The sequence below is a fragment of the Corticium candelabrum genome, chromosome 20, assembly GCF_963422355.1.
Source record: "Corticium candelabrum chromosome 20, ooCorCand1.1, whole genome shotgun sequence".
Classification (NCBI taxonomy): domain Eukaryota; kingdom Metazoa; phylum Porifera; class Homoscleromorpha; order Homosclerophorida; family Plakinidae; genus Corticium; species Corticium candelabrum.
The window spans coordinates 4791345-4817430 of record NC_085104.1 but is presented as its reverse complement, the minus strand read 5'-3'; the positions used below and the strand labels follow the sequence as shown (position 1 = coordinate 4817430).

The 26086-nt window shown below is 41.1% G+C and overlaps 3 protein-coding genes and 1 long non-coding RNA gene across 6 annotated transcripts; 2 read left to right on the top strand and 2 right to left on the bottom strand.

Annotated features, from left to right (window-relative positions):
- Positions 1-144: 144 nt before the first annotated feature.
- LOC134195940 (uncharacterized) lies at positions 145-787 on the bottom strand. 2 transcript variants are annotated; one of them, XR_009972460.1, is made up of 5 exons: positions 669-787; positions 549-612; positions 405-484; positions 218-302; positions 145-158 (listed from the first exon to the last, which is right to left on the bottom strand). It is a non-coding gene; the product is annotated as an uncharacterized LOC134195940 (long non-coding RNA). The 2 variants fall into 2 exon arrangements; XR_009972459.1 differs by having other exon boundaries at positions 549-758.
- A 2774-nt stretch (positions 788-3561) lies between these two features.
- On the top strand, positions 3562-12156 carry LOC134195751 (lysine-specific demethylase RSBN1L-like). The gene is made up of 6 exons (XM_062664830.1): positions 3562-3827; positions 5038-5806; positions 5876-6046; positions 6107-6215; positions 6278-6466; positions 11728-12156. Exons 1-6 carry the CDS (start codon positions 3587-3589, stop codon positions 12022-12024), a joined length of 1776 nt encoding a protein of 591 aa, XP_062520814.1. The 5' UTR covers positions 3562-3586; the 3' UTR covers positions 12025-12156.
- A 168-nt stretch (positions 12157-12324) lies between these two features.
- Positions 12325-14133, bottom strand: LOC134195752 (uncharacterized). Its single transcript, XM_062664831.1, has 6 exons — positions 13679-14133; positions 13524-13616; positions 13390-13461; positions 13224-13322; positions 13031-13160; positions 12325-12966 (listed from the first exon to the last, which is right to left on the bottom strand). The coding sequence occupies exons 1-6, from the start codon at positions 13814-13816 to the stop codon at positions 12380-12382; spliced, it is 1119 nt and encodes a 372-aa protein (XP_062520815.1). The 5' UTR covers positions 13817-14133; the 3' UTR covers positions 12325-12379.
- Positions 14134-14737: 604 nt separating this feature from the next.
- On the top strand, positions 14738-26047 carry LOC134195607 (inner nuclear membrane protein Man1-like). Of its 2 annotated transcripts, none has more exons than XM_062664660.1 (14): positions 14738-15180; positions 15441-15495; positions 15572-15630; positions 15726-15808; positions 15866-15945; positions 16867-17006; positions 17071-17172; positions 17234-17336; positions 17410-17572; positions 22385-22424; positions 22483-22585; positions 22644-22749; positions 25672-25750; positions 25803-26047. In XM_062664660.1, exons 1-14 carry the CDS (start codon positions 14742-14744, stop codon positions 25898-25900), a joined length of 1650 nt encoding a protein of 549 aa, XP_062520644.1. In that variant the 5' UTR covers positions 14738-14741; the 3' UTR covers positions 25901-26047. The 2 variants fall into 2 exon arrangements, with proteins under 2 accessions (XP_062520644.1, XP_062520645.1); XM_062664661.1 differs by lacking the exon at positions 14738-15180 and adding an exon at positions 15309-15385.
- Positions 26048-26086: the final 39 nt, after the last annotated feature.

Below are 26086 nucleotides of genomic sequence, written 5' to 3'. Positions count from 1 at the left end.
TAGGGTAATCCGGGGTAATCCGGGGTAATTTCGCACACTCTTTAGGTAGATGACCCGTATCTTCTGCAAGAAATTGCGTCCCGCGTTTGCCTGCTTATGATTTCTTCGTTTGCTACTGTAGTATACGTGAACGGCTGTTCGGTTTGTTGCGGGTAATTCTAGATGCATGAAAATTTCTTCTGCTTAACTACGATAGTACTAATACATCCAATTTTACTTGAGGTATTGGGTATATCAACGACGAGTCGGTTACATCTAGAGTCGATCCATTGACTAAACGGTACACATCCGTAATCCACAGTCTGTTAAATACAAAAAACGTCGTTAAAATTAAGTGACTTCGTCGACTCTACTCCAGCATGCACACAATTGTAAGTAGCTATAGAAAAACTAAATCACTTTACTTCAAGTCAAAAACAACTTGTTCGTGCTTCTTTCCAAGCGAGTCAAAGACAAGAAAGGCTTAATGAAATATATCTATAATCTTAATTCATTGAAGAAATACAAATGAACACAAAACTTAGTAAACAAATACATTCATGGCTTACAACTTCTATCCAATGATTGGTTAAGTAAACTGGAATGGCAAGAAGCTCATAATGAAACATTTAGCTAAAAAATCAACACAAATCATTTTCTCAAAGTGTTTTTATACTTGTTTCATTCACTCTTTAGCTATGTAGGTTAAGTGAGTCTTTATTCTTCGTACGTAGTATACCACTGAGCACTCAGTCTCCCTGATACTGAATGGTCGACATAGGGCGCGAGTACGGTCTGTTCGACAAGGACTGGAAAAACTCTCTTTGATTTTTCCTGACGTCCACAACTTTCAATGGCCATCGTGACAGCAATTTCGTGATTTTATACGTTTATCGTCTAACGTTTTGTCGTGTTTTGCGCGCAAAAGGTCACGCTACATAGCAAAATCCCATTCGAACGAATTCGTCTGAATGGGATTTCGACATTTCCAACCTATCCAGAGCTGTTTCAAAGTACTGAATGAGTTGCTTCTATTGTGAAAAGTAGTGCCATTGCATTTTCAGCATCGGCAGACGTAAGACGTGAACATGAAATGGCAAATGAGTCGTCAAAAGGCGCGAGTGCGGTCTGGTCAACAAGGACAACCGAATCTTACCTTGCGTTTCTTGACGTCAAGAAGCTTCAATGGCCATCGTGAAAGCAATGCCGTGATTTGATACGTTTAGCGTCTAACGTTTTGTCGTGTTTTACGCGCAAAAGATCACGCTAGATAGCAAAATCCCATTCGAACGAATTCGTCTGAACGGGATTTCGACATTTCCGACCGATCCAGAGCTGTTTCAAAGTACTGAATGAATTGCTTCTATTGTGAAAAGTATTGACATTGCATTTTCAGCATCGGTAGACGTAAGACGCGAACATGAAACGGCGAATGAGTCGTCAAAAGGCGCGAGTACGGTCTGGTCAACAAGGACAACCGAATCTTACCTTGCGTTTCTTGACGTCTATAAGCTTCAATGGCCATCGTGACAGCAATGCCGTGATTTGATACGTTTAGCGTCTAACGTTTTGTCGTGTTTTACGCGCAAAAGATCACTCTAGATAGCAAAATCCCATTCGAACGAATTCGTCTGAACGGGATTTCGACATCTCCGACCGATCCAGAGCTGTTTCAAAGTACTGAATGAGTTGCTTCTATTGTGAAAAGTATTGACATTGCATTTTCAGCATCGGCAGACGTAAGGCGAGAGCATGAAACGGCGAATAAGTCGTCGAAAGGCGCGAGTACGGTCTGGTCGGCAAGGACAACCGAATCTTACTTTGCGTTTCTTGACGTCTCCAAGCTTCAATGGCCATCGTGACAGCAATGCCGTGATTTGATACGTTTAGCGTCTAACGTTTTGTCGTGTTTTACGCGCAAAAGATCACGCTAGATAGCAAAATCCCATTCGAACGAATTCGTCTGAACGGGATTTCGACATTTCCGACCGATCTAGAGCTGTTTCAAAGTACTGAATGGGTTGCTTCTATTGTGAAAAGTAGTGTCATTTCATTTTCAGCATCGGCAGACGTAAGACGTGAACATGAAAGCGTCGAATCTACCCGTCGAGATGCGCGAGTACGGTCTGGTTGACAGGGCCGTCAAACTTTGATTTGCTTTTCTGACTCTCAAAAGCATTTTAAGTGGTTTCCATAACAGCGCAGGCAATTTTTAGGTTTAGTAGATAACGTCTAACGTCAAAATTTTACCAAGGCAAACTTGTCTTGGGTTCATAGGAGTTCTACGTCGTTTCTGAAAACGACTAGACTTTGCAGACTGTGTAAAAGTGAGCGAAATGTGTATGTATTGCATTCAGAAAGTTCAACGTCTCAACCGAAGACGAAAAACATGAAAATCCCATTGGGACGAAAGATTCTTCCCAGTCCCGTTCGAACGAAAGAATCCCAGTAAAAAGATGAACAGGGCCTGGTACACGTTGTATTCGCATGCACGCATAAATTAGAAGGAAATCGTGGTAATACATGCACGCATGCGGAACCGACGTTGTTTAGAATCTCGAGCCGATAATGTCGCGCGCAGTGAGACTCAATTTGGCCGAAGGCAGAGCTTCTGGTTTTGATATGGTGTTGCACTACGCTCTAGGCAAGCTTAAGCTGTGTAATGTAGAGCTGAAGGAGCAGCAGCGTGTTGTCGTAGAGCACATCTACAACGGAAACGAAGTCTGCAGCTGGCTTCCTACAGGATACGGTAAATCGCTGTGCTATCAACATACACCGTATAGGGTTGACTGTAAGCTAGAGAAATGTGGTGAAGAAGATTGTGGATATGTCGCCATTGTCGCAATCGTGTCTCCTATAGTATTGCTGATGATAGAACAAGTCAAAGATTACGCGAACGCGGAGTTTTACTTGACTTTGGGTCTAGATCTAGGGCTTCATCACTACTGAACACGGAAGCTGTTTCACTGTCGATTGCGCGCGACATTATCGGCTCGAGATTCTAACGTCGGTTCCGCATGCGTGCATATATTACCACGACTTCCTTCTAATTTATGCGCGCATGCGAATACAACGTGTACCAGGCCCGGGCGCGCAAGAGGGCCTGGGTACGAGGCTAGAAAAACACTAGCCTCGTACCCAGGCCCTCTTGCGCGCCCGGAGAATAGGAAAAACACTAGCTAGAAATTCTTCCGGTTTACAAACCTAGGCATTTTGCCGCTGCCTAGAGCTGAGAACGATAAGCTATCCAGCGAGTGTTCACACGTTCCATTTCGTCTCCGTTGAAAGAAATGAGAAGTAATTGCATTCAAAAGTGTGCGGAATTGCCCGGATTACCCTATCTAGAGGTGATCAAAACTTCTAAACTGTATTTGCGTACTGTATGCATACTGTTAGCACTATCAGTATTTGTAGGCGGCGTAGCCGAAGTTTGGAACCTTTCCAACTTCTACAAGATCCTAAAGTAGATAGCCACTCCTAGAGGCAGTCATGCAGCGTGTGGAGACAATGTCACTGTTACATATGCTTGGTTATCCGGGAACTTTTATTTATCCCCGGATTGGAAATTCACCTATCGTCTGATCTGGAATGTGTATGGTGTGCTTCTATGGCAGGACAGACGGCTTTAGGACGAAAAGTTAGTTTTACAAGTGGTATGTTGTCTTTAACTCTAGAAGATGCGCCACAAAGATTTCTCGAGACGGCGGCTGCTGCTCTAGAGGGCGGTAGCAACGTGAATCAGAGACGAAATGGTCGCAGAGTTTCTCGTCCGCGCCTCAATGCATTGTCCGAGAGCGACGATAAAGGAGAAAGAACGACAGGAAGTCAGGAGATTGACAGTGTTACAGGTAATTGCACAGTATTACACAGTATTGCACAGTAGTAGCACGATCTTAGGATGCTAGCAACAGATCAGTAGCAAGGAAGCGTTGGGTGTCAGTCGAATAGATCAGTAACAAGTGTCTTGTGTGTTGTAGCTATCTACTGTATTTGCAAATCTATTATTGACAGTATAAGGAATTTGAAGATTTTGCAATGCTTATTCTGGATCTGTTATGCTAATTTGTGGGGCTATTATGCATGGAATGAAGATTTGATTTCTGTTTATGTTTGTCAATGGTGAGAGTTTCATTGCTAAATTTTAGTTTGCCAAATTATGTTCAGCAGCGACTTCCTTGTTGAATGAACTCGACTTGTATGGTGTACGCTACACTGTACCTACAGAGTTATGGTCAGTTCAGAGAGAGCAAACTTTTTAGTACTGCTACACATAAAGACTGAACATAAATGTGCTATGTTATGAGCTGGTGTGTGTGTGTGTGTGTGTGTGTGTGTGTGTGTGTGTGTGTGTGTGTGTGTCGTCTGTAGCTCAATTGATTAGAGAGCACATTTGGAGAATGGAAACATTCAGGACCTTTGGGTCATGAGTTCAAGTACAGGATGGGCACAGGCATAATTCCCTTAGGCAAGGAACTTACATGCAATTGTCTCTCTCGACTCAGGAGTATATATGAGTACCTGGTCATTGACTGGGGGTGGACAAGATTGCTGGCTTGGCAGGTACGTGTGGGCTTGAGGTCTAGTCCCGAGGTTACGCCAAAGTCAGTGCCCTTGGATGCTCTGGCCAAGTAACTAGGGGTACGTCAGCGTGGCCTAAAACTTTGAGTAGCGTTGGATGCTCTACCTAGAAATAGGCTGGGGGTGTTATCTTCAGTAGCCTACTGAAGGGTATATCCATTTTTCATGTGTGTGTGTGTGTGTGTGCGCGCACGCGTGTGTGTGATGTGTTGTGTTGTGTTGTGTTAGCGCATGCATGTATTTGTGTAACTATGTCTCCAGAGGGGAGTGGGGTGTAGGTCCTCCTTTTGCTGGCTGTGCTTTCGCTTACAGTCATTTCTTCATGTGATTGTTGCATCAAATGGTATATATGGACCAAGCCACGTCGTTTTCTAACACGCACATGAAACAGCGTTTTCTCTGGTTATCTGGGTGTATGTGTCATGTTGCAACATATCACCGACGTTTGTTTTGTTATCAACTTGTTTTATTGTTGTGCAGATTCTGCTTTGTCAAGGAAACGGAAACGGCGAGTTGGTGTGGTATCTAGACCCAAACTTAGTCGGGATCATCAAAACCAACGATTTATTACTCATCTTTCATCTAGCGATAGTTTACACCGACTGCATCAAACTGATGAAGTTAGTGTAATTGATGATATTGCAGTGAAAATGAACCCTCATATTCATATTGAGAGACATCCAAATGGCAATGCATGTGTACTTCATGTTTATCAAAATGATATTGCTGCATTACCACCTGATGAAATGGCTGCTGTAGTTCAAGAGTTTTTTAACGTGGTGTTTTCAGAGGATGAAGCAGGACAAGCTCATTTTGTAATGGGAATTGTACACAATGCAGTTTCTAATATGCCAGAGATGGTTAGATATCTTAATTCTCAGCATCCACACACATTGGTGAAGATGCAGTGTTTGGGTAATAAGTCTGCTATGGAGACAACAACTGTTGAGGAGTTTGCCAAAAAAGTGGAGGACACTTATTATAACAACACTTTTCGATGTGGAGGACTTGATCAATTTAGTTTAGTTGGGGTTGTTCAAGAAGAAGTTGGCGACTACTTTCCAGACATTCTTGACATGATTGAAGAAAATCCTTTTTTGAAAGCTTCTTTGCCATGGAGTGACTTATCAGGTTTGCAGATCACTGACAGGAAAGAAAGTGATGATGGACCTATTCTATGGGTGAGGCCAGGAGAACAAGTTCTTCCATTGTCAGAAATACCACGATCGCAGCTTCCAAAGAGAAGAAGGTTAACCAAGTGTAATAATGTATTGAATTGATGGATTGTTTTGCTATGTAATATGTACATTATGTATAGAGCTGGTATCCATGAGCTGCAAAATTTGCAGTGTCTTCCACGTGTCTCTGAGCCAAGAGAGACATTGCTAGAAGACAGAACACGATGTCATGCAGACCATGTTGGCCAGGGCCCCGATCGATGTACAACAGCAGCTGTTGGAGTTTTGAAAGCAGTTTACACTGATGAGATGTAGGTGTTAGTTCTTTTTTAGTTTTGAAGGTTACTAGTCTTTGTATTCTGAACACACAGCCCATTTGTCAATCGGGAAACCAAGGAGGTTGTTGCTTTTCATGCTGCTGACTTCTCAGAGTTAGTTGTACGGTTGCAAATTGATCTTCATGAACCTCCTACAACTCAGGTTTGTTGATTTGTATTGTACACTCTTTCTGTTATGAATATGAGTACTAATGTGTTCAATAGACTACTCAGTGGGTTGATGAGGCCAAGCTGAATCAACTACGTCGCCATGGTGTACAGTATACACAGCTTCGATTGCATGACAATGACATCTACTTTATTCCTCGTAATGTCATTCATCAATTTAAAACTCTTTCAGCTTGCACGAGCATTGCTTGGCATTTAAGACACAAAGCATATATGAAAGTTGAGGTAAGTTTATACGTTGCATTAGATGATACATCATAACCACAGATTGCTGTGAATTCAAATTTATTAGTCAACTTAGAAGTCATGTCAGATGGGACTGCAATAGACATGGACGTTTGAGTTAGGACCACATACATTCACATGGGATAATGGTCAAATTTGAGTGAGGTTATGAATTAAGACTGTTTAGTTGTAGATTGAATATATATAGTTGGAGAGGTGCTTGAACTGTATGCATCTTGAAAAATATATGCATCTTTTTTTCTGATAGAATGAAACCTGTTGAAGCACTACAGTGCAAACCCTTCACGTGCCATAATATGCAGCTTGATTCACGCCCACCATATTAAACATACAGGACATTTATTTGGTCACGTGTTATGCTGTTGCCTAGCAGGTCGGTCGTACGTACATAGGTACGTACTACGAGGCGTTACTATACCTAAGTTAGTAACGTTTTGCGTCAGTAGTGACTTGCTGAAATGGCATGAAGTTCAAGCACATGGACACTAATAGTACTTTTGTTACTGACTCTTGCTAATGTGACTGCTTTCCTTTCTTTTTACTAATTTCCAAAACTGCAATGACTCGGTCATGATTATGCACTTGCTTGGCCTAGAACCTTTTCTTGTTAAATGGTCATTTTTGCACTCGGTGCTTAAACACACACTCTAGAGATGCGCGTCGTGTCTGGTGCACAACCGAAATAGCGAGGTTCATTGTGATCGAGGGCGTTTGCGAATGTGTTCATGCATAGTGATGAGTGCCTTATAAACTGTTGAAGATGATCGACGACAGCATCCATTGCCTTCAATGCCAAAGAATGTCTCAAATACCGATTCTCTTGAATGTTGCCAGAAAGAATAAAAATCACATGAAAAGAAGGTCGGTCTCTAGACGGCCTGATAGTAGCACGGCAGGTTTCACCGTGCTTGGAGCAACGGATAAACAACAGAGAGACCACTTTCGAGAATATGAGTGCATCAGTAAGGCTCACATGATCTAACTTATTGTCCTCATTACATGTAGTTGCTATTAAGTCGCTGTGGTATTTGCAGGCTGCTCGTTACCGCAAACCAATAGTGTCTACATGTCATGACTGAAAGAAGTGTTGGTTACCTACTGACCACCAAAGCAATGCTACACTTGGTGGACAAAATTATTGAAACGGCCTCATCGGTTGTTAAGTTTTGAAGCATTCTGAACATTCATTTGTTGGGTTTGCTCTGAGAGAGCGCTTAGATACCCAACTCGGTTGAGTAATGATTTCTTATTTAGCCAGCAAAGGCAGAGCCCAGCCTAGAACGCATCTCCGGAGTGTGCCTTAATGTTCAGAAGCAGTTCAGAAACTGAGTGTGCTTGTATTTGTGAACTGAGCATGTTCATCTGTGGTTTATGGAGTGCATGTATCATGCTTATGCATTATGCTATTTCTGATTGTCAAAATGCAGCGCTAGAGCTCTACTTTTGGAATTAGCACAGAAGAAAGCTTCAGCTTTTTATTCCTACAATGCAACATAAATCTCCCCTGAGACATGAAGTGTACAGATAGTTTTGCTTACTTCTTTGTTTCTTCTTTGTTGTCTTTGTGATTTACATCATGGACCTCCATAGCTTCCCGAGTCTTTGGATTAACAGAAAGCGCATTAAATATAGCTTGGGTCACATGCACTAACTGTAGGGTACACACACCATTTAACATCAGTCATGAGAATAGAACATGTTTCAACTTGCTACTTCAAAGGAAGAGAAGAAATTACATCAAAATGTCTCTTTTTTCAGCATTGCAAAACCACTGTTTTTGCTAAGTACAAGAAGACCTAGCTTTTAATTGTTGGTGTGCAATAGGTGCTGGGTTATATATGCGATGGTGATCCATGGTTTGTACAGGCAGTCTATGGATTGCCCAATTCTGCGCTTTGCGCACAACATATACATGTGTAGTTGGTTTACACTCTCAGTTATTGGCTAGGCTAAACTTGAAAATTTTCAAGTTTGCAGAGACATTTATATTAAGTTGGTTATCAAGCCATACATGTGCATAATCATGATCAGTATGAAAACCAATGCTTTCGACTTCCTTGTTTGCTATGCTGTATCTATAACTTATGTGATATGCTACAACAGTAATTATTGACATGGCATACCAGTGAGGTACTTACAGTGGTACGCAAATGTAAGTGAATCCCTTGTAAAATCAAGGTTTTTCTAAATTCCTAACCATTAAAAGATATTAGAGCCCCGCAATGTAGCCTGTGCATGTTACTGACAACTATGCCTTTGCTAAAAGTTGAAATAACTGTTTTCGTAAAGGAGAAACCAAGTTAATCACAACGTGTGCATGGCAAAAGTATATGAACCCTTGGCAAAACTCTTCTCAGCGCTTCAAATACCAGCAGTTTTAAGCTGTTTTAGTGAGGTTTCTCCCACATTTTTAGTGGCGAGTTTGCACTACATAAATGCTTGATGCTAGAAGCACATAAGTTGCAACTCTGAAGCATTTTTGAGTCTCGTTAATGGCGCGCAAGAAAGAGTTTTCCGAAGATCTGCGAAAACGAGTCGTCGAGTTTCACAAGCTTGGAGAAGGTTACAAGAAAATCGGAAGACGCCTTTCAATTCACCAGTCGACGGTGCGGCAAATAGTGTACAAATGGAAAGCTTTGAATACGACAAAATCACTTCCTCGGTCCAGCCGTCCGAGAAAGCTGTCGGGTCGTACCTTGCGAAAAGTCCTCCGAGATGTCACAAACAATCCGCGAACGTCAGCAGATGATGTGCAAAAGTCTTTGAAGGAAGCAGGAGTCGAAGTGCATCAAAGCACAGTTCGTCGCGCACTGAACAGGGAAGGATTGCATGGCCGAGTAGCAAGAAGAAAGCCACTGCTGTCACCAAAACATCGCAAAATGCGTTTGACTTTTGCCAAAGCTCATGTCGACAAAGAGAATGCATTTTGGAAGAAAGTTCTTTGGACAGATGAAACAAAAATTGAGCTGTTCAGCCACAACGACGTTTGTTACGTGTGGTGAAAAAAGAATACGGCCTTTGACGAAAGAACGCTGTCCCCACTGTCAAGCACGGTGGAGGAAGCGTTATTCTTTGGGGTTGCTTTGCAGCGTCTGGCACAGGAAAAGTAGAATTCGTTCAAGGCCGCACGAATTCTACTCAATATCAAAAGATTTTGGCCGACAATGTTGCTTCATCCGTCAGTCATCTTGGTCTAGAGCCAAACTGGATATTCCAGCAAGACAATGATCCAAAACATACCAGTCGTTCAACCCGTTCGTGGTTTCAAGAACACTCGTACACTGTTTTAGAGTGGTCTAGTCAGAGTCCAGACTTAAATCCAATAGAAATGCTTTGGCGAGATCTGAAGAAAGCAGTCCACAAGCGCTCTCCAAAGAATTTGAAAGAGTTGAAGTCGTATATTGTTGAAGAGTGGGGAAAAATTTCACAGAGAGGTGTCAACGCCTTGTTGAAGCATACCAACACCGTTTGCTTGCTGTTATTGAAGCAAAAGGTGGAATAACTAAGTACTAATGAAAGGGTTCACATACTTTTGCAAAGAACTACTTTTGATGAATTTGAGTTTTCTTCTACAAACTAATTATGAGAGTTCAGTTCTACCTTCAGCAAAGGCATAGATGTCAGCAATTTGCACAGGCTACATTACGGGGCTCTAATATCTTTTAACTGTCAGGAATTTAGAAAAAGCTTGATTTTACGAGGGGTTCGCTTACTTTTGCGTACCACTGTATATTGCACCTGTGTGCTGTGCTTTTTTATTTGTGTTGCCTGTTGTAAAACAGTTGAAACAATATAATAAAATGTTTAGAATGGCAGTGTACAATGATAGCTACTGTAATGTCCGCAAAAGAACCCTTTCAGCCCCAAGGCTGTTAAATGGAGAAAATGTGCTTTGTTGAAATCATTAATCACAAATATGTTTGATTAAGCACCTGTCAGAACAAGTGCCATCTTAAAAGACATCCTATGTAACTTGCAAAGGCCATTACAGCCTTTTAATTAATTCATAATGTAATATTGGCTTATAGAATGTAGACTGGTGTGTGAACAGCATAGGTGTGTGCTCTGATCTGAGTGTTGGCATGGTCTGGATGAATGAAATGATACAATAACCACCTCTGCTCGAATGACGGCCCCTGGGCAATCATTCAGACATAATGCAGGTTAGGTTTTGTCTAAAGTTATTGCAGTTTCACTGGTGTAAAAGTGTGCACTTTTTCAATCTCTCTCTCTCTCTCTCTCATTCCCAAAGCGTACGCAGTATTTGTTGAGACGCAAACCATGCATAATGAAAGGACATGACAATATTCAGCTAGACCATAAAAGCATAGTACGTAATGGCTATGGAAGGTTGACGTTTTGATGGGCACTTGCAGAGAAGTCAGTGAAATACTCTTTACACTACTGAGGGGTTGGTCAGTCTCACTGAAAGACCACACCTTGTGTAGTTTAATAAACTGAGATAATGTCTTGAATGTCACTATCAAGGGTAATCAGTTCTTCCATTCCAGTTAAACCCTCTCTAGCTACTAATGTCAATTGGAAGTTTCTTGTCAGTGATGTGGACAAAGAGAAAATGTTGAGAAAGTTGTGGTAGAGGCAATTGGGTGTTTTATGAACTGCTGATGTTGTTCTAAAACAAATTTGTAATATGCTGTGTGGGGCTACTGTGTTTGCAAGTCCCATATGCACAGATGAGTAGCATGTGAACTTCGCTTGACGTGTTTCAGTCATGAAACAGAGAAATTAGATGGTGAAGACATTCTTCAGCTATTTGTGACTGATTGACATTTTATAAAGTGTGCAGAGGTCATTACTCCTTTTCCCTAACGTGCACTTTGTATGCTTATGAAACTCAATAATTTTGAACGACTTATTTTATATTTTTCCAAAGACAAAGCAGCACCTGGGGCTCTTTTTTTGGACTTTTACCATATGTAGTAAAACATTCAAGTGATTGCTCTAAATGTTTGCTTTATGAAAAAATATATATTGCAAAGACAAATTTTTGATAATTTATCTGCATAATTGAAATTGCTAAAGAGTATATTTTGTTACTGTGTTTTGTGTGTTAGTTGGAGTTTATTGCCATGTGGCTGTTAGACATTCAGAATGTGTCAGCTACTGGCACATCTTGTTTCTAATAGGAGGAGGGTCTTATGTATGTTTAGGAATTGTTATGGATTGATACTAACATATGAAACTAATCACAGATTGTAATACTGAGCAATGTCTAATAGGCAAGATCAAGTGTTGAAAATGACAGCATGGATATGAGTGGAAGCTCAGATGATCGCACAAGAAGTGACTCTGTATCAACAGCTCCAGCTAGTGTGTTTGGCTCACCTGAACAAAGTACGATGCAGCAGCAACTGTCTCTATTTGACAAGCTGCATGCCACATTTGACTTCAATGAAGAATCTGCAGCAAGACCACATACTGATGGATATGGACAGACTGTCGACAGACAGAATATTGTCAGGACTGAAGATGATAGTAACAGTTGTAGTAGTTTTGAGGGTTTTAGAATGACGTAATAAGATAATTAGGTTTATGTAGGGGAAGCAGTGATTTTGTTGCTCTCTCTACAATGTAGGCATGTTACATGAGTATATGACTGCACTGCCAACAATCATAACCATCTTTGTGTGAAGTTAGGAAAAGTAATGTGGCAAGATCGGAAGCAAAAGCAGTATAGTTTGATTACAACTGCACATTCTTTAGTAGCGAATGGCTATGCTAGAGACTATGACTACAATAGAGTTGGAGTGTTATTGTTGTTAAATGTGCTACAAGTATGATGCCAAACACGTAGTCTATATAACCTGTATGGTTGATCTCATTAATCTAATGACTAAGAGAGTTAAGAAAGTTTTTAGTGTTCAGTTTAGATTAGGTGTGTAAGTCTTGCAGTTGACTCCATCCGTTATCGTGCCACACTTTCATTGTATCTTCCGTGTTTGTTGCAGTATTTAGGGATGAGCTACTGATTTTATTATGAGTTAAACCTCTGATTGGTTTCCATGGCCATCCCATTGCATTGTTATATTTCTGCTGTATATTACTGCTGTTGGAGGATTCACTGCAATCTAGGCCTTGAAGTTCCTCTTGACGATTATCTCTGTTTCCTTTTCTTGATATTTGGCTACTCTGATTAGATGTTTTTCGTTTGGAAAATTTTGCTGAATTGGGTGATTTCCTTGAATTTTGAGATGCAAAGTTTTCATCCACATAGAGAGAAAGCTGTCTGTGTGGACTTCGAGGCTGACCAGGTACCCAAATATCATCTATTCGTTGGTCTGTTGAGGGATTTGTTTCCTTGTGTACAGGCTCCCATTCTGACCACTGAGCAGCATGTCGACTAGGATTTCGGTTTAATTCCCAGGCTGTATTCAGCTCTTGCTGCCTATTCTTGCTGTCTCTTAATCTCTTCTTCTTCTTTGACTGCCAACAGGCATATGTGATCCAAGTGAGCACAACTGTAATGTGTAATAAGTATGCATCAGAACAGTGTGGGAAATTTATGTATTTCATGCTACACACTTAATGTAATTACGATTCCTAGGCTGATGGACAGGAGTTCAGGCCAATCAAATAGTCCCCAGATTTTATCATTAGAAGGACTTTGCGTTGCTGTGCTGTCTTCAAGAGGGGACAGGACAGAAGCATATACCTGCACACAGAATGCATCAGTGCATTATGTACAATTCTAGCTCAAATAGATGTAAGCTGCAACCTGATTGTTTCCAGTGTTGATAGTAATGTTCTGCTTCTGAGACTGCAAAGTAACAAATGCCTTGTTGACTGTCTCCAAGGTGATTGCCCTTACTTTAAACTACAACAAATTGCACAAGATTAAAAGCGATTATGAACTTAGCGCTAAACCGGCTTGAAAGAACAACTTGAAATTTGATTTCTGTTTCAGTTTTCTTGTAAAATGTCACATCATACACAATGGCTTTATTGCTCCATGTCTGAAATGACAAGGGCATGTCTTTGTGCATGGGTATAGGTACACTTCATGAGCAGCACATACTGCACTGATGATCTCCATTAGACGTTTCTCTAGCATGTACTCTACATCATCTAAGAAATCAATAGATGTAGATGATGCTATGGGAAATACAACCTGTACACAACAAGGTCATACTTTAGTCAGCGCTTGCTAAACTGGGAACAGCAATAGCTTACCAGGAACACTCTCAATTCCCACTTTACTTGTGCTGTAGCAGTGGGTATCAGTGTTGGTGTGTAGCTTGGTGTAGGCTTGATTTGTACCACTGATGCATAATTGAAGGATGGCACTGTTGTCGTGCTGCTACCATTCATGACAAGTTCTGTGTTCCACTTTTGAAACACAGATGTGAATGAAGAGTGATACAAGGCACGATTATCACTGAACAATGAAGATGGATGCAGTGTTGAAGGAACTGTGGAAGAAGTCAGAGGTAGTATATTGTAACTTGCTGATATTGTGAGAGTCTGAGATGTAGTTTGGAAACTGAAACGCAGAGTACTAGTGGCGACAGGCAGAGTTGAACCAGTACTGGTTGCGGGGGTATTTGACAATACGTGCAGTGTGGTAGAGCTTGGTATCAATGATGCTCTTGTAACATAACAAGTAATGAAACAGAGTGTCCAGAACACTGTAGAGAAGTCTAGAGGAACCATATTGATTTGCATAACGATTTGGTAACGCCCTAAATTTCACGTGACCTTCCACTCATAGCATTTGACACGTGCAGCAAGACTTTCTAAATGGTAGACCGGCTAACGCAATTGTCTGTTTGCTGTGTTGTAGTTCAAAGCAGGAATTGACCTCTAGTTTAACTAGCTAACTACTAATCAATCGGCGTACATCTAATTTTTTCTAGCTAGATGGTACACCGGTGAGGACATGCAGTAGTGTCAATAGTTAGTACAGCTTGTACTTTGATTGCACTACAATAGCTTATGAAGTTCTACACTGGATGAATACATGTCATGGCATGATGTGTCTTGTTTTAGTCTAGTCTCTTGCTGTGCAAGACTAGTTTTGGTCAGGCTTGTCCGGACGGATTTCGGACTAGCTTACATACTACTCTACACTTTCACCATCCGTTTTAAACAGGAAGCCGAATATTACCTACCATATCATACACTGAACTGAGTACAAGTGTACGCGTAGTGAGCATGCACAAAAGAATCCGCGAGCTTGCCAGTTGCCAGACGGGATATGGAAATATTGGTGATATCAACTCAATGAAGAACTGCGATGAATTCAAAGAGAAAACGAGTGCAAGTACACCGTAGCGTGCCACGAAGTGACAAGTGGCCGAATGATTCAATAGAGAGCAAAGGCTCATTAAACTGTGCAACACGGCGAGAGTTGGATCGTGTTATCGGATTCAGTAGCGACGAGGACGACGTCGTTGGAGAAGGATGTAGAAACATTCGTTCTTATGACGGAAACAGCGAACAAAATCGTGCTTTGAACGTGTGGAATTCGGTCCGTCCCCGAACAAAAGCGACTCAAATTTTCAGGAGAGAGTACGTGGACAAGGCCGACGAGTGGAGGCGAGACTACACTCGCTCGCGCAAGAGGAAGGCAATTAGGGACGGTGTTCTTTTTATTTCATTCGTATTCTTTCTGGCTTTATCCTTGGCGGCTGGTTACGCCAACAGGCGGTCGGCAAACTCGTCTAGTGAGAAAGGTAGATGATAGCCTGTCTGACTGTCGGTCTGTCGGTCTGTCTGTCGGTCTGTTTGTCTGAGCTGCCTGCTTGTCTGTCTGCTATGCTGGATGGGAGAATGAGATGGTTGTATTTGGACAATAACGTAACCTTGAGCGAACGTTACGAGCGGCGTTATCGCCGAGGAAGCGACAAATATGTTATCTGGCAGCAGTTGTGTCTACATGTATGTCTGATGGAATGCTTGTGGGGGTGTAACCTATAGAACACTTGTGTTTTAGACGATTCGTGCCACCAGTCTTACAGTCATGGGCAGACTGTAACATCTCATTTAGGGTAAGTAAAATAAGTACGGTGGTGTGTAGTAGATGTGTGTGTTGCGTTTAGTTAATTAATGTTCAGCATCTGATAGGTATGATGGTCAGCTCAGTGTGGCAGGATTGTTGACTAGTCATGTAAATTCTAAAGCGGGTAAGAATCTTTTTCATCTTTATGGCATGCAAGCAACGTTTTTACAGCTTGCATGCTTTTATCTGTAAGATTGACATAATGGATGTTGGTTGTAGGGAATTGTATATGTGGATATGAAGAGCCACCTTGTGACACTTCTATTGAAGAAGCCAGAAATTTATTGTTTGTCTTGCATGAGGTAGTAATTTTGCTTTGGTCTGCTTTCTGGCATAGTCATCTACAGATGGACTTGTAGGATAGAAATTGGACTGAATCAGATCTGGCAGCTGCAATAGAAGAACTGTGTAACAGCAATTGCCATTATAGCAAAATCAGGTATGGTATCATGAAGAAACTACAAACAATGCATGTGTATATAATGGCAATCACATTTGAACACCTGTGGTTTCCAGACTCTTTGAAAACGCTAGATTTTATGAGATGATGTCAGTAAGTTTAGACAAAATATAGGCAATCTTTGTTTATATATAAAGCCACCTTTGCAAGAACAATTTTTCAACATTTTATTATTACATTATACCTTTTAACTTCAGTCAGCTTGAGACTCAGCTTGAGACTAAGGCTCTTGTTTTGTGAAATTAGAAGAATGGACAACAGCAACAATAACATTTATTGCACCTACAAGTTGACAGTTTAGGCTTGCTTTGAGTTTTACTCTACCCTAAGAGATCATCAGTGAAGGAGCACAAAGGGGCAGGGTGTCTCAGAGCCATAATTTGCAATGGGAGGTCAATTGCTGTTTGTATCAACTGCTAGTGTAAACACTATTGTAGGCTGGGCATCAGTGGATGTTATTGATTATGTGGTGAGCAGATGTTAGTGGTTGGGGATCATGCCAGAGCCAACAGATTACTACTTCATGTAAATATATGATTTAACTAAGTATTTAATTAGTTAGTTAGTTAAATAGTTTATTTGGATTGTTGATGCAAGGATGCAATGCTCTGATCTAGACTGAAATGAGATATGGTTGCCTTCTAACAAATTATATCATGGCTGCTTCTAGCCTCAAGTTTATATAACATAGAAAACTGATTTCAGTCAGTCTGCTGTACAACTGACACCTACTGTTAATGTGTTGTTTGATCTCATTCGTCATTGAATTTTAAATCTACATTACAGTAGTGGTTGATCTTTGGTTGCACAAATAGCTGAGTTAAGCCTTTTTATGTATTCCCAGTGTTTACATTCTTTAGAAGACATATGTCTTACTGTTGTGTATTATTGCTATTACAGGTTGTATCAAGCTGATGGTAGTGTTGTAGATAATTCTTCACTTTCCAACATTGCCTATTTTGCATCGGGCTCTCCAATTAGACCTTTTCCTTGTCATTTGTGGCATGAAGTGGTGATGTATAGTGTCCATGCTATTATAGGTTAGTGTGTATTGACTAGACTTACCAGTTGTAGGCTATAAATGTTTCTTCTGAATGGATGCAGGTGCAGTATGTATAGTGGTCTTGTTTGTGATGATTTGGGGATATGGACAATATATTGAGATAGAAACAGTCAAGGTGTTTGACTTAGTAAACAGTGTTCTAGGTAAGTGTCTGAATCACTTATCTGAAATTGGATTATGTATGTGGTATATGGATTTTGCAAGGATTATTGGAGGACAGATATGAAATGAGTAAAGAGAGTGCTTCTGTTGATCCTTTCTTATCTGTTGATGAAACAAGAGAGACAATTTTTTCAACAAGCAATGGGTTGTGCACAGAAATCATCTTTTTATATGCAGGAATGTGCATCTGATGAACTATGATTGTGTGTATGTTCTAGAGTGAACAAGGAGTCATTATGGCTTAGTGCAGTTGACTGGATTGTGTTCAATGAGTCTCACATTCGATTGGAGACTCGTCAGCTGTCAGGAAAAGACTTCAGTGTATGGCGGTGGATTCCAATAGATGACAATGATGTAGATGGACTTGAGACACAAGAACAAGTGAGTTGTACTTGTAATGGTGACACCATGCATTGCAATGCCATCTACTTTTTTTAACTATTTGACGTAGCTGTCAGCACTCATCTTTGTCCACTTAAATCACCGTATTGTCGTAAAAGATGTAAACAAATAACCTATGCAGTGAGGCGAGCCTCACTTCTATAGTTTTGTTTAGACTGTTGTCTGTCGAAGTTGTGCTTGTGCGTGTTGTAACAGTTAAACCCGAACGTGAAATTTGCTATTGTCAGCATCTCTGCAATTGGTTTTGTAAAATTCTTTTATAGAGGTACGTTGTTTAAGCCAAACAATCACAGATAGATATGGATATATGACAATTGGTCATTTTCTTATATGATTATTCCCAAGACTACCTTCTAACGGATGTGGCAGGAAACATAGTTATTTTCAAGCAGCTAATCAGTTTCAATATCTAATGAAGGTGTAATATTTATATACATACAGTAGATGTAGATTGCTCTGCACAGCCTAGGACACGTGGCGCATAATTGGCCAGCAGATCAATGATGTCATATTACCATCGGAATTTCACACATTTTTAGATGATTGACATCTCTAGAGATTCCTTGTCCATACCAAAATAGAACACATTGAACTGCCTAGGAGACTTGATACTAAGATTTATTGCCAACGAGAATTTACCAAATTATCAGGGGTGTCTAGCTTGTTGCCATGTTGCCAAAATTGACGAGAATTTTAATTTGGTGACAAATACGTGAACTTTAGGCGACAGGCGTATATAAGTTTGAAGTGACTCAGACTAATAACTCTGGTTCATCTTTGGGCGGCAGGCAGCTGTCGCCAGAAGACTGCTAGTAGTCTTGGCATAGCTAGACTTGCTGATAACGGTCTGGCCACATCAGCAAAATATAATCCAGTATACCTACCCAGTAGTTTGCTGCGCAATGGACGTTTAGTGTGAGAGGTACCAATTGATGGACACAGAGGCCATGCAGTTTCCTGCACGAGCGTGATCTGTCCTAAGAGTAAAGTGTCGGCACGTGCATGCGGTACAGCAGCTGAGCTAAATTAGTGAATGAGAGAGAAGTTTCAGTACAGTTTCAGAACCCTAGCTACAGAAAATGAACTGAATTCGTAGTAGAATGCCATATGAAACTGCATGTATGGCTGTTGGTCTTGAAGATAGATCTGTTTTAAGTTCCCTTTGGTAAACTTTGTGTAAGTATTAACTTAAAAGATATTTAAATAAAAGTGAATGCATTGCTCTGATAACATGACTTCAACAAAGCCCGGATTAGGACTCGCTTAGATTAGCTATTTGGCGCCAATGTCCGTTCTGTCGCCAGAACTTGCCAAGTTTTGGGCGACAGTCCTCAAAACGTTTGACACTCCTGCTTACGGTATACAGTTTCTATCATTAGATTGTTGTGTTTTTCTGCATTCTAGGGCATGCAGTTGTAGAATGTAATAAGCTATGGTCAAAATATATGATAGACATATTTATTTCTTTATATCCGCCCTATAGACGGAACACAAAGAGAAACTGCAACAACTAAATCTGTCAGAAATACCAAGATCATGAAGATGAGTTGGAAAAAGGAGAGCTGTCAGTCTGTTTGTATGCATGGCTGGGCGTATCTCCGCCGCCTTGCGTCTGGTCTCTGCTGAATTTGGCCCACACATGCCGAACCTGTACCGGTCGACAGTGAAATGGCCAGATTTCTCCAGATTGCAGGAGTCCCCTTTTGAGGGATCAACCCCTGCGTAAAATTTTTTGACAACACGAACGCTACGCATTCCGGTTCATTCGAACAAACACAGGTTTCATGTGGACTGTAATCGTCATTGTCCTTTGTAATGCTTGCTCCGATCGACGATTTCTTGTCGTTTGAAGTCGCTCTAGAGCTTGTGCTTGTCTCTAAATTCTGATTGCATTTGCACCAAATTTGCTCTACGCGTTTTCTGCACCAAGCGGTACCCGGGGAGTGTGTCAAATTTGTACCAAAACACACGAGAAGAGCAACATTTGAAGTCATTCAGCACACGAGTCAAGCCATATACAGGTGAGTAAGTACCTGTACGTGACTTCCAAGATTTTGCTGCCTGAGTGGCATACTCGATCCCTTCTAATTTTCAGAATGGGATATAATTGAACGGGATATAACTCTGAATGAAATTCTCTGTCCCGTTGCTAATTCTTTAGAACAGAGTAAAAATGCATGTGAATATAATTTTATTAATTAATTACTGATAAATACTCAGAACGGGATACTCATGCAACAGCATAAATTTGCGTACAACTTTAAATTTATTAATTAACAACTAATAAAACAGGATATCATTGAACGGGATATAGATAACTCTGAACGAATTTCTTTATAAAAACAAGTTTCCGGATGTATATACTACAGGGGTGAATGAGATATAGTTCATGAATGCATACACGATAAATTAATAACTAACAACTAATAATAATAAGAATAGAAATTTACTAACATTAGTAATAACATCAAAGTCAATCGTCCAGACATCTGTCTCAGAAATAAGAAGACGAACACGTGTCTTCATATTGATATCAGCTGTCCTGTTGATAACAACATTGGCAAGAAACATGCTGAGAAGTTGGCAAAGTACAGCGACTTGTGAGTGGAGATAAGCCACATGTGGCATTGTCGAACACTGGTGGTTCCGGTGGTCTTGGGAGCTTTGGGCACAGTGCACGCAGGTACTGCACGGTGGCTGGACATTATTCCAGGTCATCACAACCTGTAGCACTTACACAAAACAGTGCTTCTGGGATCTACTCGGATCCTTCATAAAGCCATGTCTTCTTTCTAGACAGCCGTGATGGTCTAAGTACTTCTGAAGCAGGGTTTGCTTCAGGTACTTGTAATAGACTTTTACAAACCAGACTGATCTGGTTGAGCACGACAGTCCTAGCTATTTTGCCCGTGTGGAGTAAGGGATGGTGGGCTAGTCTATATATTTTTAAAGGAGAGCTGTGTGTGTGTGTGTGTGTGTGTGTGTGTGTGTGTGTGTGTGTGTGTGTGTGTGTGTGTGTGTGTGTTCATATGTAGGAGAGGATCCCCAAGACGGCGAGTCTAATCACCACTGAATTTGGCTCGTGCATGCTGAATCCATAGAGGTCGAAAGTGAAACTGTCGTTGTCTTCCGGACTTCTCCCGCGACGGTGCAATTTCCTACTGATGGAACCCGCCTCAAACCCGTCTCCGCTCGCACACGAATATCTCTTGAACAGCGCGGATCTCCACCAAATTTGAACTGCCCATTCTTGATGTTGGACGGTACATGCAGAGCGTGTTGTTTATTGTGGGCGACGTCAAAAGAGGCAAGATATTTTTTAGTGTATCCAGGTCTTGAAAAAACGCCTACCCTTTGTTTGGCCGTGTAGGCGAATTGAATTCCTGCCACGTTCGATAAACCTGTTCCATGCAACGCCAGCAATGTCTTCGAAGTGACGACGTCCAACAGGACGGTTGAAATGGCGAGAGTCAGACAAGACTTGAAGTTGGTATATGTAAGGGGAATTTGGATTGCAGAGGGGAATGTAATTTATGTATGTATAGAAATTTACTAACCAGTAGTAATATCAATAGCTAATCTGCCCTTGCGGAGATTGGGCAGGTGGGCTTGTATATATAATTTCTATTATTAGTAGTAGTAGTCATGAAGTATATCTCATTCACAGAATTAGCGGCCCCTGACAGAATTCTCATAAAGTTAATTAATTTAATGTTGTATGCAAATTTCTGTTGCATGAGTTTACACGCATTTGTACTCTGTTCTGAAAAATTTGCAGCCAGACGGAATTCTCATTCAGAGTTATAACAATCCTGTTCAATTATATTCAGTTCTGAGAAATTAGCAAGAATTGAGTATCCCAATGTATGCAAATTTATGTTGTTGTATGAGTATTCCATTCTAATTTATCATGAAGTGTATCTCTGAAGAATTATCAGCCTGACAGAATTCTCATGAAGAATTTCGTTCAGAGTTATATCCCAGTCAATGGTATCTCATTGAAGACAAAGAAAATGTAACTTGTTAGTCACGTGCAGTTACGTACACTCATTCGGATAATCTGTTCCCCATATATGTACCAAGTCATGCGTCTGTCACTTGTTGTTTCAGCAGTCCCGTTTAACATCATCACTTCAAAGATGTTGCTGGCGTTGCGGGGAACAGGTGTATCGAACGTGGCCGCTCTTCGGCGGGCGTAGACAGGCAAACGACTGGGCATTTTTTCAAGACCCGGATAGTTGCAAAAATATCTTCCCTTTCCCGATGTCGCCTGCAATAAACGACACGCTTCAAGCATACCGTCCAACATCGGGAAAGTGCAGTTTAAATTCGATGCAGATCCGATTGGCCATTACGGAGATATTTGCACGCGAACAGAGGCGGGTTCCGTCAGGAGGAAATTGCATTGTCGCAGGAGAAGTACAGAATACGACTACAGCTTCACTTTCAACCTCTATGAATTCAGCGTGCGCGAGTCAAATTCGATGGAGATCGGACTCACCCTTCTTTTTATTCTGATTTATGCACACACACACACACACACACACACACACACACACACACACACACACGCACATGCACACAGCTCTTCTTCTGCTTTCAGTATTATTATCAAAGACTAATGAAATGGTTGGTTGCAAATCCATGGGTTTGTCTGTACATTTAATTAATAGGGTTATGAAGTGTTCTCTAGTATGACATACCTTACTCATTTATGTTAATTGATTAAGCTGTGTGAATGTGTCAGACATGATTGGTTGAATGACTGACTTGTTTATTTATGTTGATTAGAGTATGGGTGGTAACCATGTAGCTGTTTGGCAAGGAAAAGGTTATATAGTTTTCAAGAGATGAACTAACCTAGTTGTGTGATCTTTGTTGTGTTTTAGCTTTAGAAGATTATCCTCAACATGTGGCTCGACGGTTGGCTGTACGGCGTGGGAAACCAACTAGATGTGTGAAACTAAAGAATGTATTTGATATAGCCAAACAGTAGGCAAACACACAAACAATTGAGGACATGTGCCCACATTAATAGATTGTGATGTAGGCAGTTGAGTGACACAGCTGTAGCAGACATTGAGAATGCAATATTGAAGAAGTGTGTACAGCTGGGAGGCATAACTCATATTCATGTCAGTAGAACATCTAGAGAGGTTAGTTTGCATAGTGTGTTTCCCGTGTTTCTATTGCATTTGGTGTAGCTCTGGGAGGAAAGTTTGGTAGGTGGGAAGCAGTACAGCTTTGTGATTTGCAGTTATCATACATTGTTACTCATTTTTAGGGGTCATTCATAATTTTACTCAAGGGTATGCTTGTACGCTAGGGGGAGGATGTAAGAGTAGTTGTACACTTTTGGGGCAGAGCATACAATGTCGATAATTTCTTTTGGTCCAGGAGTAGATAGGAAGAGATACTGAAGTCAGGATATTTACGCGTACTCATGTTGTATATACAGTAGGACACCACTTATCCAACACTCAGTTATCCGACACACGAATTATCAGACGTTGCATGGCTTGTCTGAACTGTGGGGGAGGAGTGCGCACGCTAGGATATACGATTCCTGTGCGTACAGTAATGTATCCGTGATCCGCGTGTCGTCAAATTAAATGTGAAGCCCTAGAAACGGTTCTTCAGTACCTGGAAGAACAACCTGAAGTTTCAGTAAGCACAATGGTCCTACTGAATGGGCTGCTGATGAAAGCTACAGCAAGAAGAGCAAAAGCATTGATCCAGACTAAGATTAGTGGTTACTTTAAGTCTTGACAGTTCCCATTAGTGTTCTCCCTAGTCAAAGAAGTTGTACTGTAGTAGTTGTTACATGTACAAAATTAGATGTTGAGCTTCTTTAAGTATCCTGCAGTCGTTTTTCAAAATGCGTCAGTTATCCGACGTTTTCAGTTATCTGACTTCCTTTTGGTCCCATGCCCGTTGGATAAGTGGTGTCCTACTGTACCTACATATGTAACTATCCGTCTCCAGCGTATGACGCATATAGTGTACGCTAGGTGTTTGTCAGCTCGCACGTGTTTAAAGCGTACATGGCGTGGGACGGTAGGTACGCTGTGGCAGATACTAACAGACCTGTCTAAGAGACTGTGCTGGTCATAAAACGCCGGCGAGCAGGTATCAACAGTTTGAGAACGCTTTGTCTTTGCCAGCCCATATTTGTCTTGCAAGGAAGCTGTGCATAGAGTGCAACAACAAGGGAAGACTGCTCACCAGAATGACAAAATGTGCCTATCAATCTTCGAAAGGGCTTTAATTACATTAGAAATAGTTTCACATGACCAACGTTTTTTATGTACACTTAGGGGAGGGGGAGGGGTATGCAGGAAAGAGTATGTACCCTTGGTATGCTTGAGTAAACGTCGACAACTATGGATGGCCCCTTAGCATTTTCCAGTGTATTTACAGACATTTCTCATCTAGTCAACTGGTAAACACAGTTTATAAAACACTTATCAGCTGCACAGAGGGCAGTTTCTATTTTGGTCATCTGACTGGGTCTAGATATTCTAAATTACAAGGGTCTTGGGTTTGGCACAAATTGTGTGCATGGTAATTTCAGCCACTGTAGCTACATACATAGACAGCTACCTCTAGACAACATTTTTGATAATTAGTAATACAGAACTGCTGATTATTGGTAGCCTATACTTCTCAGCCAGATCTGAGATGTCAGGATCAAGGTATGCCAACGCCACACAGACTATGGAGTGTCGTTGTTCCTCACCTCAAAGGCTTTCTTGCTGGAACAGGAGCTCTGCTTGGAATGCTCAACAGTAGCTGTATGTGGAGCGCCATCAGGTGTGCTTGAAGTGCAGATAACTCACAAGACTCTTTAAAGTTTTGACAGACTTTGTAATGTCCATGAGCCAAAGCAAAGAGCACTCTCCGAAGGACCCAAATGTTTTCAGTCTATCTGTGTATCTGGCTACCTAGTTGTGCGTGTAGATTACGCTAGATGATCAAAATGTGTGCTTATTCGAATCTACTATGATGACCAGCAAGGTGTTGTGTCACACGTCGCATACAAAGCTTACAAATGAACATGGGCTAACACTTAGTATGCGGAACAGTATGGGGAGTGCTTGTATTTGTTTATAGCAAGTGGTTAGCACAGGTTTGCAGTTTCTACTTTTACTTTTTCATGAAACTTTTGGTTAGTGAACTTCCTTGTAATATTGGATATACCAGTGCCACAGCAAACAGCAGTGTAGCTGTCTTGAATCTTGTGACACAATAGCCAATGGTAATGCTGTGCTAGAATTTCAATGTTAGATGACAGAATTATTTGTTGTGTATATCTCTGTACATATTGTATTTGCACACAAATTAAAGGAACACTCCGTCATTTAGCACTACGCCCAAGCAAACTTGATTGCATAGCAACGCAATCAACGTAGAAGGTTAGTCTGAACCACAGGCAAAACTGGATATGAGAGCGCTAGATATTAGCAGCAAATAGTGTGAAAACAGAGCGCATACAATGGTCACGTGAGAAACATTCCGTCAATGCGTGCTACACTAGGAGCCTCGCTACGATCAAAATGCTGGAAGACAGTCGCGAGATGTTGAGAAAATGTGCTCATGGGTTATAAAACGGGCGTGGGTGCGCAGGCAAGGCTGAAGGGACCAACTGCACTGCATTTGTACGCTTGCACTTTTCATGTGACCTAATTATTGCTTACCACGTGATCATCATATCTGCTCTTTTCACGCTGATATGTAGCGCTCGCGTGTTCAAACCTGGTTTTGTGTAAAACGTAACCTGATGGCTTTGACCTGAGGAAAGATGACGAGGTAATTTGTTCACAACCCGAACGCTGCTTCAACAACAACATTGCAAAATTGCTCCCGTACGTTTTCCTTATTTGTAACGGTGACTACTCTCTGATATCCAGCTTTGCCTGTAGTTCAGCTCAACCTTCCAACTTGATTGCATATAGTATGCAATCAAGTTTGCGTGGTGTAGTGCTAAACGACGGAGTGTACCTTTAAGAGTAGCTAACCTGCCCTACATCTAAAATAGGGTTTTGTACTGGCCACATATAAATATTGTTATGTTGCAGGGAACTGTGTATCTAAGATGTCATTCAAAAGAAGAAGCTTTTGACATCCGGGAAAGTCTTCATGGAACATGGTTTAACGGTAAATAGTCTTGAATGTGTTAGGAAATTATGACACTAACCTTTTCGTGCAGGGAAGCTTATTACAGCCAGCTATGTACATGAAGCACGCTATGATACACGGTTTCCAGAGGCAGCCAAATCGAACAAACTGTTGTTTCCCACCACATAGCTTGTTGATCTGAATGTTCTTAGAGAAGGAATGTTTTACTAGGTGAGGATCTTATTAGAAATTACAGACTGGCAATGATATATCTGAGTACATAGCTGATATCATGAATTGCAGATTCAGTACAATACAGTACATAATCAACTTGAAGTGTCTATTATTAATCAGTCTGTTACTGCAAATAATTCA